The 17,249-nt window shown below is 40.6% G+C and overlaps 2 protein-coding genes across 2 annotated transcripts; both read left to right on the forward strand.

Moving 5' to 3' along the window:
* The first annotated feature begins 4,576 nt into the window (after positions 1-4,576).
* LOC116210790 (golgin subfamily A member 6-like protein 7) lies at positions 4,577-7,087 on the forward strand. Its single transcript, XM_031544845.1, has one exon. It carries the CDS (start codon positions 5,148-5,150, stop codon positions 6,756-6,758), a length of 1,611 nt encoding a protein of 536 aa, XP_031400705.1. The 5' UTR covers positions 4,577-5,147; the 3' UTR covers positions 6,759-7,087.
* Positions 7,088-10,657: 3,570 nt separating this feature from the next.
* LOC116210791 (trihelix transcription factor ASR3) lies at positions 10,658-14,667 on the forward strand. Its single transcript, XM_031544846.1, has 3 exons — positions 10,658-11,655; positions 11,905-11,946; positions 13,427-14,667. The coding sequence occupies exons 1-3, from the start codon at positions 10,914-10,916 to the stop codon at positions 13,720-13,722; spliced, it is 1,080 nt and encodes a 359-aa protein (XP_031400706.1). The 5' UTR covers positions 10,658-10,913; the 3' UTR covers positions 13,723-14,667.
* The last annotated feature ends 2,582 nt before the right edge of the window (positions 14,668-17,249 follow it).

The raw sequence follows: 17,249 nt of genomic DNA on the forward strand, positions 1-17,249 counted from the left end.
TCTGTCATTACAGTTTTTTCAACCATTATAATGACATGGATCGTGGATTTATGTGAAACAATCACAACGGCAGAGTATCTCGCTCGGATGATGCTTACAAGCACATTTTGATAGAATTTATTATCAATCCGAAAGGGCAAATCCCATTCAAATTATAAGTTGGCTTAGAGTTCGCATTTAGGAAAAGAAAAAAAAAGGGGGAAAAAAAAAGTGGGCCTTGAGATACGTGTCGTGTTCAAAAAAAGAAAAGGTTTATTCATTTTTTTCTTTTTTTTAAAAATAAAACTGTCAGGGAGATGATCTGCTGCTCCCGGTTCCAGGAGAAACACAAAGCTGTGGTCCAGGGAAGAAGGAGCCGGGCGCATCCGCCACGTGGCGCGTCGACAGTGGAGGAAACGGTTGTGCGTACGCGAAGAAATCATGTGAATCTTATCGGATTCACGTTGCGAACATTATGAGAGATTTTCCGCGGGCACCTTAGACATGGGGACGGAGTTAAGCTCACAGTTCCGTGTCGAACTGTTAGATCAAAGCCCGCTCCAGCTCCTGACACGTGTCATTTAGGGCCCACATTGATGGGGGCCCGCGGAGCTGCACGGACGCGGGGGGCCGCTGTCGTTCTAGAAGGCCGATAAAGCGACAGGTTTCGGCCCATCACCCAATCGGATAAAACCGGATAGTGAAAAAAACATTGGACTTTGACGTGTCGTCAGCTCAGTGGGTTTGCAGAAAGTGTCAGAAACGGCCTCCAATCATATTTTAGTACGTATAAGTTGCCGCATCTTTTTCAACAAATAAATAAATAAATCATTTTTACTACGTCAGTTATTTTAAGTTGTTTAATGCTTGTTTTTCTTAACCCTTCGTAAATAGAAAAAATTTACCATCGCAGATCTTTACCTCTTAATTAGTAGGCTAATTCAATTCGAATTGGATTAGTTCAAATCTTGACTTTTCGAGTACCAAGATGCACATCGAAATAAATGTGTACTTCTAAATGTTTATCAATTGTTTCTTTTAATTCAAATTTGCCCAATTAATTTTCATTGTCTTTACGAGCTCACAAAACAAGCATAAGTTTGATCCCAGTGTTCGTAAAGGTGATCCATTAGGTATAGGATAAGGTCTGAGATACTAGTCATTTGAAAATATATGAGGATGACCAATATGCAATTTTGAAGTTAATTCAAACAATGTGGGAGGATGGATTTTAATTTAAAATTTAAGTTATTTAGATGAAAAACATGTTTTCCGTACAAGTATTTTATATTAGGTAGAAATACATCCCACTTCTCGAAGTAAAATTAGGAATAATGCGTCATTGTTTAATTAGCATGCCATACTCTAATCATAACTAATCAAGGACAGTATGCTGCTTAGGAAAACTTCTTTTTCTTTTTTCCCCCTTGACTCGAGAAAATGAGATACATGTTGTTTATTCATCAACTATCTTTGCCATGTTACAATTAAAATAACAAGTTTGATAATCTGAGGATTCACAAAAAAACCTCGTGATCTGATCTTAAGAGGATATGAACTCGACTCGTAAATATGGATGCCACATTCACGACCACCAAACAAAGTTTCTTTGGAATACTAGGCAATTCAATTTAATGTATAATCCTACCGATTCTCCGTAAAATAATAATCATATTATCCTCTATTATTTTACTCCTAATTATACTTTTCCCTGGTCTCTTCGTTCAACCGATAGAGCATATTCTCCCATTTGGTTTTTGTGTACGTCTCAATCAAGAAATTCCCTTTTGCGTGCATTTTTTGTTTTGTTCCATGGCGCAAAAAGAAGGCCATTCAATTATCATGCATTTTTTTTGGAAGAACACTCGTTCGTGCACATGTTCATATAATTATTATCTTTGTCCTTTTTGCCAAGATTTCCCACGCAATTAATTCACCGGTGCCTGCAAAAATAGAAGTTACTTGCCCATATATTCGGGCACTTTTGATTTAGGAAGAAAAACGTTTTATCTTCTTCGGAATGCACAAATTGGTATTTTTAAAAAAAACTACTAATGAGTAAAACTAATATTTTTTTTCATTCACAGAATTACTTAAGAAAAAGAGGCGTCGAATCGTTCAAACTAATTCGTATTAATAAAAAAGCATTTATTTTAACCTTATACGCTTCTAATACTATTCTCACTAATAATTTTTAAAGATACTAGATGAAAGAAGTGTGAATAAAGAATGAAATGCAACACTAGTTTATAAGATTATATGCCGATCAACCATTTTGTCCGATAATAAAAATTTATACAATATTTTTCAATTCTTATATTATGATATAAAAAAAAATCTTACTGTGCTCCTAGCTAATCTCTAATTTGAACATTTTTTAATTTTTATATTTGTCGTTATCAAATCGACATAAGACGAGGGAGGGACTGTCAGCTGCTCGAGAGTTCAAGCATGCAACATACAATTTACTACCACGCTATGATTAGAAAAAAAAAATAGAGAGCGATTGTTTAGATTATCGCGGAACTAAATTTTCTTGGTACGAGAGAAATTGATACAAGGGCAAATGTAATAGTTTTTAGTACTATTATGAGAACATGGAAAACTTAATTAAAGATCATTTGCAGCTCATGAAACACTACAAATAGCTTTTTTTTTTCCATGATGGAATGCTTTCCCTTATCCCTTTCTCCTTGGTTTCAGCGAAGCTGCCGGAAATAAACGGCGAACTAATATTAATAATAATATAATTACGAAAAGAAGCCAGCCTGGTTCTTCGAGTATAAAATTTTTTGCGATTTTCTTTATTCCCCTTTTCTTTTTCTTTTGCGTCTGCTATAATTAATTATGAAATTGGTTTTGTAATGAATTTATCATTATAAAATTATGCTGAGACAGGGAAGTCATCCAATTGTCTGGATTACAAGGAACCATTAACTGTTGGCAGGAAGGAAGAAAATGACCTGTCACTTTGCTTTATCTAGTGAGATTACAGGAAATTTTCAATTTATTAATTAAAATTAATCTTTTTTTATCATGTAATTTTTTTAATCATAAGATATTTTTAGTGAATTCTGAATGCTCGTATTGTATGTCAGTATGCCCATATGGGGCTTTGATGATAATTTCAGCGCATCCGGTAGTTATCAATTTGAAAAAGGAAAACAAAGGTACAGATAAAGATTAAATAAAAAAAAACTTCTTCGACAACAAAAAAATTAAAAATTTGGGTTAAAAAAAAGAGATTGATTGGAGAGGAACATGTGCAGGTAATGATTTGGGGGGTTTTTTTTTTTTTGGTTCACATCTGATTTGATTAGTCACCCTACGACAGTATGAGATTCTCCCCTACTGTTTTTCCCTTTACTTTTTTTTTTTTACTTTCACGTGCGTTTTATGTATTTCTATTTCCTCGTTTTACTCGTATCCCAATGAATTTCTTGATCCATTCTGTTTTCAAAATTTTTCCTATAAATTAATAATTTAATCCAAAAAAAATGGCAATCTCCAATTTAACCATATGAAATTATGAAAACACCAGGTAATGAAAACATAGAAGAATTCGACCTATTGCTTTTCCGGACGGTATGTGTTATAATTAGCATGATACTGCATTATGTTATCCTTCCTTAACATTTTCGTCATTTTGTATTTTATGGTGAAATAGAAATATTCCTTTTATCGCTTTACTCCAATGGGCAACAATTCCCATCTTCTAGGTTCCTTTTCTCTTGAAAATGACTCGTTTTGTTCAAAATCTCACACGCCTACTAGCCAAGTTTTTCGATAGGATATCACTTTCAATCTTTGAAGGTCTTCTGGCAACATAGTCGAATGAGTCAAGGTCTGTCGAGACCATCGGCTTTACCATCTTCGGGTGGAAGAGCAGGGACTTGGAACCGGATCCAGTCATACCGATAAGATTTAATATGTATCTTTTTTCCGGTAATTCCAATCCTAGTCTGAGTCGTTAGAGGAGATAGCGATGCTCGTTACCCCGACTCGAAAATCTGGTTAGGGCCTCCACAGGTTGAGTAGGAAAGTTCTTATGGGCCATCTTGGGCTGGGCGCAGGCTTTACAGCGGCCTGATGGGGAGAACTGATGGGCAGAATGGGCCCAATGATGGTTCATGCAATTTACATATGGTTTGGAGGAGCTATGAGCTTGGACTTCTGCGTGTTGAGGATTATACGTTAATTCAAGTTCTGAAAACTTGAGTTCGACAATATCAGCTTTTTTCCATCATCTGATCGATTACGAAGCTAGTCCCGTAATCCATGGATTGGACTGAGCGTGCGAGCCTAAACAACCTAACCGAATTAGGTTTGGTATGGTTGGCATAAATTTATTTTGATTCGGTTTACGCGAGTCAAATGCTCCTTTTTTTTTTTGTCTAACCCGGAGTGTCCGGGTTTCGCCCAACTAATCCCGTGGCTTCATGAACCGCCGCCGGGCTTCGTCCAACTAATCCCCGAGGCTCCGTGAGCCCCTGACGACGCACGAAATAGGTAATTACGTTAAATGCACTCCGGTAGTTCTAAGGGGTTTCGAACCCGAATAAGATGAATAGTTAAGCTCCTCCTTACCACTAGGCCAAACTCGTTAGAGTTGAGTCAAACGCTCTTAATTCGACATAAAACAAGTTGACTCTCCTTTGTAAACATCATCTTCGCATGTTGGAACCAGCTATTCCTGGGCCTATTTAATTTAAAACCTCAGAGGATGCGGCTCCGATGAGTAGCAAGAAAGAACTATCCATGCAACCCCTGAAGTTGGACCCAAACCAATTAGACACGTTCGACCCTCTTTTTTGAAACTGCAGTGAGCGCATCTGAGACCAATGGCAAGGACCTTTCACGCCACCTTACAGTTTCGACTTCAAACAATCCGACACTTTCGTAACTATCATCTCGACATCCCGAACTCTCGATGGTGAAGACCATTCATGGCGCCTAAGGTCGACTTGAAACAATTAGACACGTCATATAACTGATCCAGCGATTCGCGCTCCCGTTCAAAATCGCAGGGTGTGTCGAAAAAGATCAACATCGACGAGGACCATACGCGCCATGCCACCTAACGGGACGGGAGACGCCCTCGTGATTCCGCGCGGACCCGTGCAGAATCAGATTTTTTTGTCCGATAGGTGCCTGGACCCAACGGTTCCATGAAATCGGGAAGATATTCTGCAGAAGACCTGATAAACGTGGGGGGCCCACCTAAACCCTTCAATGGGGCCTTCCGATCTTCGACTAAGCCTTCTCTTTCAACTCTCCCTGCTTCTGCTGAACGACGGTTTCTTCTCCGGCCGTTGGTGATGGAGGAAATGGCGGAGGAGCTGAGGGTTGGCGGCCTGAAGAAGGACGGCCTCCACAAGGCGTACGAGAAGTTCGACGCTCAGGCTTCCTCGTACCTCTTCTTCGCTGCCCAGTGGAAGGAGCTCGAAGATCACTACGACTCCATCGCCAAGACCTTCTCCGAGTTGCTGGGGTCCCTCAGGGAGAGGGAGAGGTCCCTGGAGGTGCGCTCCCGGGAGATCGAGTCCAGGGAGGAGGAGCTTCGCTCCGTGCGGGGGAAGATTGAAGAATGCAATCGGGAAATCGCGGTTAAGGAGGAGGAGCTGAGGTCCTTGGCGAATGCTGCGCAGGAGCAGCTCGGATTGGTCGAGGCGAGGTCGAGAGATCTCGACTTGAAGTCGGAGCAGCTGGCTCTGGCTGAAGAGCGGCTCCAGAAGCTCGAGAATGAGATTACGAAGAAGAAGGGTCGGGTGATCCTGATGCGTGATTCTCTTCAAGAGTACAATCACGAGATCGGGGAGAAGGCGGAGGAGCTGAGGTCGATCAAGGAGTCGACCGAGGAACTCTGCACGAAGTCCCGGCTGAAGAAGCAGGAGCTCGAGTCGCTCGAGGCGAGGATGGCAGCTCGTTTCAAAGAGGATAAGGCCATGGAAGAGAAGCGGCGAAGCCTGCAGCGTTCGGTCAAGGAGTGCTCTATGGAACTGGAGGATAAAGCTGAGAGCTTGAAGCTCGTGCAAGACGAACTCAACGCGTGTTCGGCCCAGCTCGAGACGAAGCAGACACAGCTCACGCTGGAGGGTCAGGTGATCTTGATCTTGATGCGTAATTCTCTCGAAGAGCATGACCATGTGATTGGGGTGAAATCAGAGGAGCTGAGATCGATTATGGAGTCGACCAAGGAACTCTACGTGAGGTTAAGGCTGAAAAAGCAGGAGCTAGAATCGCTTGAGGCGAGGATGGCAGCTCATTTCGAAGAGGATAAGGCGATGGAAGAGAAGCTGCACAACCTGCAGACTTCGATTGATGAGCGCTCAAGGGAGCTGGAGAATAAATCTGGGAGCTTCAAGCGCGTGCAAGACAAACTCAAGGCATGTTCGGCCCTGCTTGAGAAGAAGCAGACTCAACTCAGGTTGATGATCAAGTCCATTGAAGGGCTTAAAGTGGAACGCAGTATGGCCATGGAGAAGAGAGACCAGTGCTACCGAGACATCGAGTCCAGGGAGCAGCGGTATTGCGAAATGAAGGCCGAGATAGAAGCGTGCTCCGAGATTCTTGCATCAAAGGAAAAGGAGTTTGAACGGCAGCTGAAGGATTTTAAACTGCGAGAGCAAGAACTTGTCCGAGCATCGGCAGCAGAAGCCGGGAAGAAGAGGCTGTCTTCTTCAGGCAATGTGAAACCTTCAGATCGTCCCCAGAAGCTTAGACGCTCCGGAAGGCTAACTCAGTCCTCAGCACCGGCCTGCAAAGAAGAGGGTGAGTAAGATTCCACGTGACTGACTTCGGTCTAGACGAGTCTGATCAGCCATTAGCATTGCTATGCAAATAACTTAGGTGTGAATAAATATATGTAGATATCTTGCAGTTCTAACCATTAGTACGACGCGGATGGTATATTATCATAGGATGTTTAGAGTAAAACCGAAGTGTGATCTCTAGCTTAGCCTGGTATAGATATGGGATATGTAGGTGCCGACGGTGAATCAAAAGCGACATAGGATGACAGAAACATCGACTTGCAAGTACAGTTAATACCTTTTGTTTTTCATCCATGTTTCTTTTCATGCTTGTCAAAATCGATCAATTCTCTTCCCAGGCTGCTACTTATATGATTATATCGCATGTCACCTCGAGCACATTCAAACACTGGCCATCTTGCTTGGTCCGTAGACTAGCAAGCAAATGATTGCGAGCAAGCCAGTAGCCTAATCCTTTATCTTCTCTCGATCCAACTGGGAGTTCTTGTTTTGGCTATACCGTGAACAAGCCATCCATTAATGCTTGCATCGGGAGATACATTAACTGACCTGCTATTTGGAACCCTGTAAATTTGTCATCAAGAAGCAGTTAAGATAATAGAATGCCGTCTTCCTTTTAGTATTCTGAAATTCCGGTTTATTGATTCTCATGGCAGAGTAGTATGATCCGGTTTTCTCAGGGCACTCGAGCGTGAGTCGAATTATTCAGCTGCATTAATCCGAAATTATACTGCTTCTTGGTCCTTTTCATTCTGTGCAGATATCTCGAGGTCTAGAATTAGAGGATCTCGCTGGGTCATGTTCCCTCTCGATGGATTATAGCCACTGATCTTAAGCTTGATCCATTGGTCAGTTTTAGTCTGCGCGTTTCATGGCTGCGGTTCTTTGTTGTTTTAATGTAAAAGCGATGAACTTGGAAGCTATTCGATGCGACCAGCTCGAGCCTCGATAATCAGCTGGGTACTCGGGCTATTTCCATCTTGGGGGCCCTACTAGTCAATATCTGCCTGATTTCAATTTGAGTTTCCATCAAATGGCTAAATTGAGGTCCTCCGCTCTTTCTTGGCCATGTTTGTTATCCCATTAGGAATCTAAGCGCTCGTTTAAGTTTTTTGAGATCGGTGAGTGATTGTCGTATCGAGAGAACCAGCGCTACACATCCTTTGACAGACTTCAGATCTCGATTTCTGAAGATCTGGAGCCTCCACCAGCCCTCAAGGTGCTGCACGGTGCTGTCTCGGATGATACAGCAAACATATTTCAGCAGGACTAGAATTTTAGCAGCTCTTCGCTACTTGGGAGATGACCTTTACCCCTAGTAACTCCAGAGCCTCAATTGAAACTATTTCTCGAATTTTTGGTTTGTAATCCCAACATTTAGGACCCGCTCCATTTTTTTAGCGAAGAAGAACAGCTCCTAGACCCCGAGTTAGGATCCACTTCTCAAGAGGAAGCAACGACCACATCCAGATTGCAGTATCACTGGGTCAATGCTCTGGAGAATGGAGAGGAACAGCAAACTGCTAGTTGCCGGCTCGAAGCTCAGAACAAGACCTCTCGGTTGGATCGGGAGCAGAGACAGGATCATTTTGAAGGCTTGCTTGCTACTGTCGCCTCGAGGAGGTCTTGTCCACTTTAAACATAGTCTGCACAATTATATCATTCGTAAAAGACAGTTTTTCCTAAAGAGAGGATTATCCATTCGGAGCAACTTAAAGTACGGCTTATTACAGAATTCCGGTATGGACCACACCTGCCCGGATCGAGATGGCTGTGATTTATGTGGTCGTTGAACGGACACTTAATTAAAAATCTTATTCCTAATGGAATAGGCTCTTTAACAATAACATCCATTAGGTCCCCACGGGATCACAAGCAGACTGTGACCCTCTACTAACCCCTCTTTCCCAAATCTCCACTACTCAATCAGAGCGCGTATGCCTCCGAATCCTATCCCTTTGTAAGCTTCTCATTATGATTAATAAGTCTATTAATTATTATCTACCCAAAAATCAAGAAGAGAAATTATTAAAATTTATTATAAACAATTTTGTGTCTCTAAATAAAAGAGAAAGTGGCATTAATAGAGCGGGGGGGCGCTCCAAGGATTTATCTGAAAGTTTTATTTATTTATTTTGGGGGGGGAGACATGATTAGGATTAGCCATTAAGTGGGGATTAGGGCAAAATGATTCAAAGAGGGGTTAGAGTAGTGGAGAAGAAAGATATTATTGTTTTGTAATCAAAACTTAGCTTAATTGGTAGGGCAGGGTGCCCCCCTCCTATCAATCACCATTCAAAACTCGGTTACCCGGTCAAAATTAAAATTGAGTTGGACCATATGCAACATATATAAGTTCTTGATTCAATTAAAGAACAACAAGTACCAAATATTCTTCTCGATGAAAGTGACCGAACAAGACGAGGATCGGTGCCTTTTTAACTCCTCGAAGTAACCGACAAGTTAGCGCGTAATGAATATTATCTTAATTGCAGGTAATTATCTGCTCAGCCTACTAGAGTACAGAGCGAAAATTCGACGCAGGAGCGAGTTGAACGTACATGGCTCCTATGACTATGATGATGAAGATAGGGACCCTTGAGGATTTGGGGTATCAAAATAAGAAAATAATCTTCTTAGACAGTGTTTGATAAATTAAATGCTTAAAAATTAAACGCTTAATTAGTTAAAAGAAAATGCATAGGAAGAATAGAGAAATGAATAAGAATGAGAAAAGTTTTGTGAGAAATAAAAGAGTATGAATAAATAAATAGTGACTTATTTCATTAAGTTAAATTTTTTTACTTATTTCATTATGTGATATGTTTAAGTAGTCTAGATCATTATCTCTCATCTTTCTCTCTTTCTTATATTTATTTTCTCTTATAATTAGTTTTTAAGCACTTATTTAATTAAGTTAAAACAAACACATTCTTAATTTATTATAGAAAATGAGAGATTTCATTTCATTACAAAAAGATTAAAGTATTTGGCCTATTTGGCATATCAAAACAAAATATTATTTCAGATTAAAAAATGGGACACATATGATTAAATATATTCCATTAGAAAAGGAGACCTCTTTGTTTAGAATTTCAGAAAATGGAATTAGAGATAAGAAGGCTACCCTTACGGATTTGACAATCGTCCAATACAAGAAAAGGGATGCCCCTAGATTAGGAAACGGACAGCCCGTTGAGAAATAAAAAGATCTCAATCCAATTTAGCAAAAATGAAAAGGACAGTGATCCGTAACTCGATAGTAAATTGTTTGCTAATCTTATGTAATCATACGATATGAGAAAGTACCAACGGAATTATAAATGGATACATGAGCATATAATTATGAAAGAATTTTATTCATGCGTATCATTATATCATTGGAATGAAGGATATACTTCGAGATTTTTCTGTTATTAATTCTCGATGGTCAAAACTATATAGCCTATACATTTTAAATGGTACTTTCTCACAAAGACATGGTAAGGAAAAATCAAATAAAATTCTAATCAAATTGGCCATGTCTCATAATTCTATTAATACTTTATTGTACCACTATCGACATAGAATCACTTGAATTTGCTCCTCTATTAGCCATTTATAAGTAATATCAGTAGTCCAATTTAAAGAGACAATAACCCTCGTTACAAAGAAATGTCTCGATGATATCTTACGACACGATAAAACGTAATTGAATTAGAGTATTTAGTTTTGATTGGTCGATCGTTGGAATCATGGGATCGAGGATAATTCGAGATTATTTCCTAATTAACTGCCAATGGTCAAATAACTCCATACCATATTGTCCACCATTCAGCCATTAATAAGTTACAATAATTAGGATGATAATTGCAAAAAGAAACTTGCCACTAAAAATTATCTAAAAACCTCCCCAACCCCAAAAGTCCTTTCCCTTCTCTCTCTCTCTCTCTCTCACACACACACACACACACTCTCTCTCTCCTCTTCTGTTCCTCTCCGCTCTCTCTCTCTCTCTCTCTCTCTCTCTACTTTTTCTTAAGGGGGGGTTGGGCTCTTAAGGGGCCTTAAACCCCATAATTCTCCCCCCTAAACGCCGTAACGGACTATCCGAGTGAACGCCGTTACCCCCTCGAGGCGCCGTAACGGACTTTCCGGAACCTGTCCGTTTAATCCCATCCCATGGCTCTGGAGCAGCTGAGCCTGGGCCCTGCCAGAGCTGACCCAGACGGCGCGGCTAACGGCGCCGAGAGCCGCCCAGCGGCGTCCGCTGACGGCGCCGACGACGGGGGGAGGACTCCGAGGCTCCCCCGATGGACGAGGCAGGAGATTCTGGTGCTCATACAGGGGAAGAAGGTGGCGGAGAACCGGGTCCGGAGGGGCCGGAGCTCCGGGCTGGCGACGGGGTCCGGCCCAGCGGAGTCGAAGTGGTCGTCGGTGTCGAACTACTGCAAGCGGCACGGGGTGAACAGGGGGCCGGTGCAGTGCCGGAAGCGGTGGAGCAACTTGGCGGGAGACTACAAGAAGATCAAGGAGTGGGAGGCGAGGATTAGGGACGACACAGAGTCGTTTTGGATCATGAGGAACGATCTGAGGAGGGAGAGGAGGCTCCCCGGGTTCTTTGACCGCGAAGTGTACGACATCCTCGACAGGGGCCCCTCGTCGTCGGCCCCAGCTGCTGCGCCGGGGCTGGACTTGGCCCTAGGTCCGGCGGCTATGGATGTGGAGCCGGAGAAGAAGGCTCAAGCAGCAGAGGAGGCGGATGCGGAAGGTGAGGCCGTGTTCGATAGCAGCCGTGGTGGAGCTGCTGCTGAGGATGGCTTGTTCTCAGATTTCGAGCCGGAGGAGGGCAGCACCCCAGACAAAGGGGCAGCAGCTGCGGCAGAGGCGGAGGAAGTGCCAGCTGCTCCAGAGCCGATATCAGGTAAAGGCGGATTCATACGGTTTGATTATATGGTCCCATTTGATCGAATTCCAGCGTAGAAAGTTCGAGCTGTCATAAAAGAAACAGAGCATTGCAGTCGGACATCGGTATTATAGACCAGGCTTGTGTTGGGAGATCACATTTAATGACTGGTTATTCTGAAGTTTGTGACTTAAAATCTGGGAAGATCACAGAATGCCGTATTCCCTTTGGTATTCTGAATTCACTCTTTGTTGATTCTCACTGCAGAGAAGCAGTTTGAATCGGTTTTTCGGGGCTCTCGAGTGCAAGGTGAGTCGAACTATTTCAACTGCATTAGTCATTTTATTGCTTCAACTGCATTAATCCAAAATTTTGTTGTTTCTTAGTTTCTTTAACCGTAGATATCTTGAGGACTAGAATTAGACGGTCTTGATGGATCATGTTTCCGTCTCTCGATAGATTATAGCCACTCTGAAGTCTGAACCATTTGGCAGTTTAGCCTGTATGCTTCATATCTGCAGTTGTATGTTGTTTTAATCTAAAGTGATGAATTTGACAACTAGTCTATTCAATCAGCTTGAGCCTTAGTAGTCAACTGGGGACATGGCAAGTTTCACTAAATTTTTTCGGGGCCCGCTACTTATTTTCCATACATGAAAAACAAGTAAACTCTCGCGGTAAGGACTAATCAGCTGGAAAGACGAAATGTAGATTTGCCGAACCAAGGTCTACTGTATTTGTGCTTTTAGGTGGTATGTCAAAAGCCAATGCAAGTCTGCATTGTTGCTAGTACTTCCCCTCTTAGCGCTCCATTGATTTAGGTTCCATTATTTGATTTGATTTGAAGAAAATAAATGAACTCCCCTTGCCTTTGTTGGTCTGGTTCGTTAAGTTTGTCTTGTAACTTTCGATGCCAAGCAGCACCTTTCCCTCCTTCCTCTGCAGTGGCTAGCTGAAGTCCTGAAAACAAAAATGGTCATGTTTGTTGCAAATGCGTGCGAAAGCAAGGGCATATTCCTATCACATTAGTATGATGCTGGTGGGTGATAAAAATCTACCCGATTTTCGACTTGAGTTTCATCGAATGGCATAACTTAAGTCTTTCGATCATTCTTGATTATGTCTGTCAGCTCGTTTAATTTAATAGTCGGGCCATCTCATACATCTGAGATCATCTTATCGTTCAATCAGGAATCTAAAAGCAACTTCTGAAATGTTGTAGATTTGCTCATTTAGAGCTTAAAGATGGGTCAGTGACAGTCATATTGAGAGAACTGGTGCTGCACATTTTTGAATAGTCTTTGGATCTTGATTTCTGAAAAACTTGAGCCCCAGCTATCAAGAAGCCGCTCAATACTCTCTGGAATGATATTCCAAATATACTTAAGCTGGCATAAAGTTGTAGCGGTTTTTTACCTGTTCTCAAATTTTTGGTTCGTAATCCCGACATCAGATAACCTGCAAAAATGTCCTAAATCTTGATTTAGTGATTAATTTCAAAAATTGTTTAGTTGCTTTTTTCAGATTGAAGTTGACAGTGTTCGACAAAGAGTGACTAGTGGTGCTAACGATGGTCAGTGGTAATGTTGACAATTTTCTGATCTGGTGCAAAGTGGAGTTCTGTTGTCATAAGGAATGTTTTCCCTGGAAATTGTTTTCCAAAGCGCTTGAAAGTAGTTTCTATTTACGACTTTGGAAATGCTTTCCGTAAAACAAACCAACAAGTTATCCATCCCTCAATATTTTCGTGACTGCCCTGCAAATTTGTGATTCTATTCTCAATCTCCAGGCACTTCAAACGAAGAACAGCCACCTGGGAACCCGGAGCTAGGCTCCACTTCACAAGAGGCTTGGAAGAGAAAACGGGTGGCAACTGATGATCAAGAGGAAGCAACGACCACCAGTTTGCAGTATCATTTGGTCGATGCTCTCGAGAGGAATGGGAAACTGCTAATTGCCCAGCTCGAAGCTCAGAACAAGAACTCCCAGTTGGATCGGGAGCAGAGAAAGGATCAGGCCGATGGCTTGCTCGCTATTCTCAACAAGCTCACTGACGCGCTCGTGAGAATTGCCGAGAAGTTATAACACAAGGAGTCTAGCCGGTTACAAGGAGACTATCTTTCTAACTGTGCATAGCAGCATAGAAATCTATTCTATACTCAAGACGACAAAGGATATACCAATGAAAGGAGAGGTGGTCTCAAATAGGTACAACACATTGCTACAGTGTCTGCGGAGGCGCATTTACCCAAGCGTACGCCCGATTCTCTTCATAACTAATATATATTTCGTCTCCCATTATTGTCAGTTATCGAGATTGTTCTGCTGTACAAAAAGATAATAAGAACGTTTAGCAACCTGTTAATTACCACGTCTGTGTACTTCCTCTATTGGAGTTGAATTAGGGACGAACTAAGAATTGGCTGTTGAATAGGTTGGTTAGCTTAGAATCACTTCTAGAAATGCTTCTGGAGAGGTTTCTGCTGCTCAGTAGAATTGTATTTGCATCAATCTTAAAACCATCGTCTCTCTTCGAGATTCGTGTGCTTGTACAGACGATGTAAGCGATGATGATGTTCGATACATAGAACAAACTTTCTGCTTGATCTACTTTTTCATCCCTTTATCTATTGAGCTGATCACGAATGACTTCTGATAGAGTTGAATGGAATGAGATGGAAGCAAATGCAGGGATGATAACGTTGCGGAATTACATATCCTTGGCCTATGTCGATCGGGCCCGGTCTACGATGATGCGGCCCGGGAAGATTGAGAAGCCCAGTACTAGCCATGTTAGTCCTCTCCTTTGATCCTCATATGAGAGGTGGTGTCTGAACTGAGGTTTTTTCTATGCAGCACGACAGTTTTAAGGAAAGAAAAGCAAAGACAGGGCTGGCCGTTGCTAATGAGGTGTCCCTGTCTGTCGGCCCTTTACTTCGTGCTTTTGATTCCTTTTTTCTTTATATTATTTTATATTTATTTACTAAAACTAATGATAATTCCCTTTTTCTGGGATTTAATTTTAAAAAATTATAAAGCATCAGCAAGCCCAGCGATGAACATTACTTTTTTTTTTTTTTTTGTATTGCCCTTTCTTGACTCTTGATGCCCACCAAATCCTCTCATAGGTTTGCCATTGATCAATTTCACCAAGAGGGTAAGGTGGTTTAACACGCTGTGGAGTATCTTCAAATATGCCGACTGTCCTATTGTTCCGAATCTCTACGCCGTGAGCCCCTTTCACTCGGTGTCTTTTTACCACGAGTTTCCTGACGTATAGCATAAGATTCTCAGAGGAATCAATGAAATGTAAAGCACAGTTTTCTACAAGAGCGTGTTAGGATTCAAGATTCGAGGCGGCTTCAAGAACTTCCTATTTCATCGAAAAGGATTTCGGGATATCATTTTCCTTATGGATGGATGGTTATACAAGAGCAACTCAGATTCGATGATATGTTGTTAAGAAAGGGAAAGGCTTTCGGCCAGCAAATTTATATTGTGAACATAGAAAAAGAAAGGCCCGAGTCGTCAAAAAAGTAAAGAATAATAGGCCATAGCAGTCATCAAAGTCCCTTCTATCATCTCTCAAAGAATTTTTTTTTTTTAAATTTAAATTTAATAATATATAATCTACGCAGCCATCTACTTGTCTACGGAATTGTCATGCATTCTTTACCCTTTTAATTGGAGAAAAATTGCTAGCCAATGTGAAAAGTAAAGATTCATTGCCTGTGGCCGTGTCTTTAGCAAAGTCAAGTAATTTAGTTCATTGAGATCTTCTAAATATATTGTAAAGAAAACTAATCCATTCATCAAATGATTGCAATACAAATTTAGCAGGAAAGGTGAAATCGTGCCTCTTGTGACTAACTCAACGTACGACTGACAGGCGCGGAAGATGGCATCCGAAATCCATGAAAAGAGAAGCTCGAGCTTAATGAATAGCGGAATGAATTGGAGTTACAGAGATCTATGAGGGGATAGATGAAGTGGTATATTTGCTCATTGATGAAACTCATGTCAATAAATACCATGCATCGGAGTAACGAGATCTATCAGAAGATGGACATGAAGTGGTGTATATATATATATATATATATATTTCCTTATTCATGGATCATTTTTATTTGTTCTATGGCGTTAATTGAAAGAACTGCACGCAACACTGAAATGAAAGCAAATCTTGATTAGTAAACTAACACGAAACCAAACCTTATAACTCAAATTATCCCGATCCCGTACGCTTTTCAATTTAATATTTTGACCAACTTTGCTAAAAGAACTAAAAGAAAAACTTTGCTAAAAGAAAATGGGAAAGAATATCCTTCTTATGCGAGTGATTGGAGAGAGTATTGAAAAATATTCAATTATGAACGATATGTTGGATTATCATAAAATTTGTTAGAACAAATGATGAATTGAATTATATAATTCAACACGATTAATTTTGTAAGTTTTTCTTATAGTAATTTTGTAAGCTAACCATATGCATTTTGATAGCTCCCATTGTATTACATCCAAAGATAAATGAATTTTCCTTTGAAGAGAGGTTGGAGAAGAACCTAAAATAGTTTAGGTGACGGACATGAATACATAGTTGAGGAGGGAGCAATTTGGATGAGAAAATTTTAAATAATACTACCTCATAATGACGTGATAAAAAAAAATTAATAAAATTACTTCAATTAAAAAAAGTTATCACAATTAATCGAGTGATTAACACTTATTATTTAGTTTATTGTAATTTAACTAGTTTTTCATCATGTCAAGTGGCGAGACAAAATCACCGAATAATCTCTCGGGCGATAAAATTTAAATGATCCCATCTCATAATGATACGAACCCACCATGTTTTAAAGAGAGCTCTACTTACATTTCCCTTTTGAACTTTTTAATTTTATTTTATTACTAGGAAGGTTTACAAATTTAATACATAAAAATAAATAACTAAATAAAAGATATAAATAATTTTATAATGAAAATTAAATTCGAAACCTCTCAATTTTTATGGGGTGTCACTGCATTTAGACATTATTTTTCGGATATTTTTTTTAAATCTTAAATATTTATGTAAGTATCTTAGTTAGTGGTGTTTTTAAGTGGGCGGGGCTAACAATTCGTGGTCTGATATAATTTATTCCACAAAAAATTCTATATAATATCTTATCATTTATTTTCTTTGCAATCATAATATTTCTCGTGTCATGCGAGGAAATGGATGGAAAAGAATAAAAAAAAACCTCTTCCCGGGCCCCACTATGCGTGAAAGTGCCCACTGTGCGTGACAGAAGCATCTATGCGGGTCCCACATTTTACCACGCGCGCTCCCGCCACTGGCATTTCCCCCGAGGCAACGGAAAGCGCGGGACGAGCACGTCCGGTCCCTATTGAGCCATAACTTCTAACTAATTTTCGGAGTCGAAATTTTTGCTAACTTAATTAGAAGCATGAAACCGTCTCGAAAAATCAGATCCGTGAATGTTTTTTCCTCACATTCACATCTTCAAGAAAAAAAATCCCAAGCTAGTATAATTTATACCCATTATAAATCGTCCCAAGAGAAAACATAAAAATCCTCTAAAATTGAACAAATATCTCAATTTTATTACATG

Source organism: Punica granatum, chromosome 6 (genome assembly GCF_007655135.1).
Source record: "Punica granatum isolate Tunisia-2019 chromosome 6, ASM765513v2, whole genome shotgun sequence".
Taxonomy (NCBI): domain Eukaryota; kingdom Viridiplantae; phylum Streptophyta; class Magnoliopsida; order Myrtales; family Lythraceae; genus Punica; species Punica granatum.

What these genes read in the sequence shown, in the direction of transcription:
- LOC116210790 (XM_031544845.1), top strand. Translation starts at nt 5,148, where the DNA reads ATGAAATCGGGAAGATATTCTGCAGAAGACCTGATAAACGTGGGGGGC.
- LOC116210791 (XM_031544846.1), top strand. Translation starts at nt 10,914, where the DNA reads ATGGCTCTGGAGCAGCTGAGCCTGGGCCCTGCCAGAGCTGACCCAGAC. An exon ending in TGCTCCAGAGCCGATATCAG is followed by an intron (nt 11,656 to 11,904) that starts GTAAAGGCGGAT and finishes TTCTCACTGCAG; the next exon opens with AGAAGCAGTTTGAATCGGTT. An exon ending in TCGGGGCTCTCGAGTGCAAG is followed by an intron (nt 11,947 to 13,426) that starts GTGAGTCGAACT and finishes CTCAATCTCCAG; the next exon opens with GCACTTCAAACGAAGAACAG.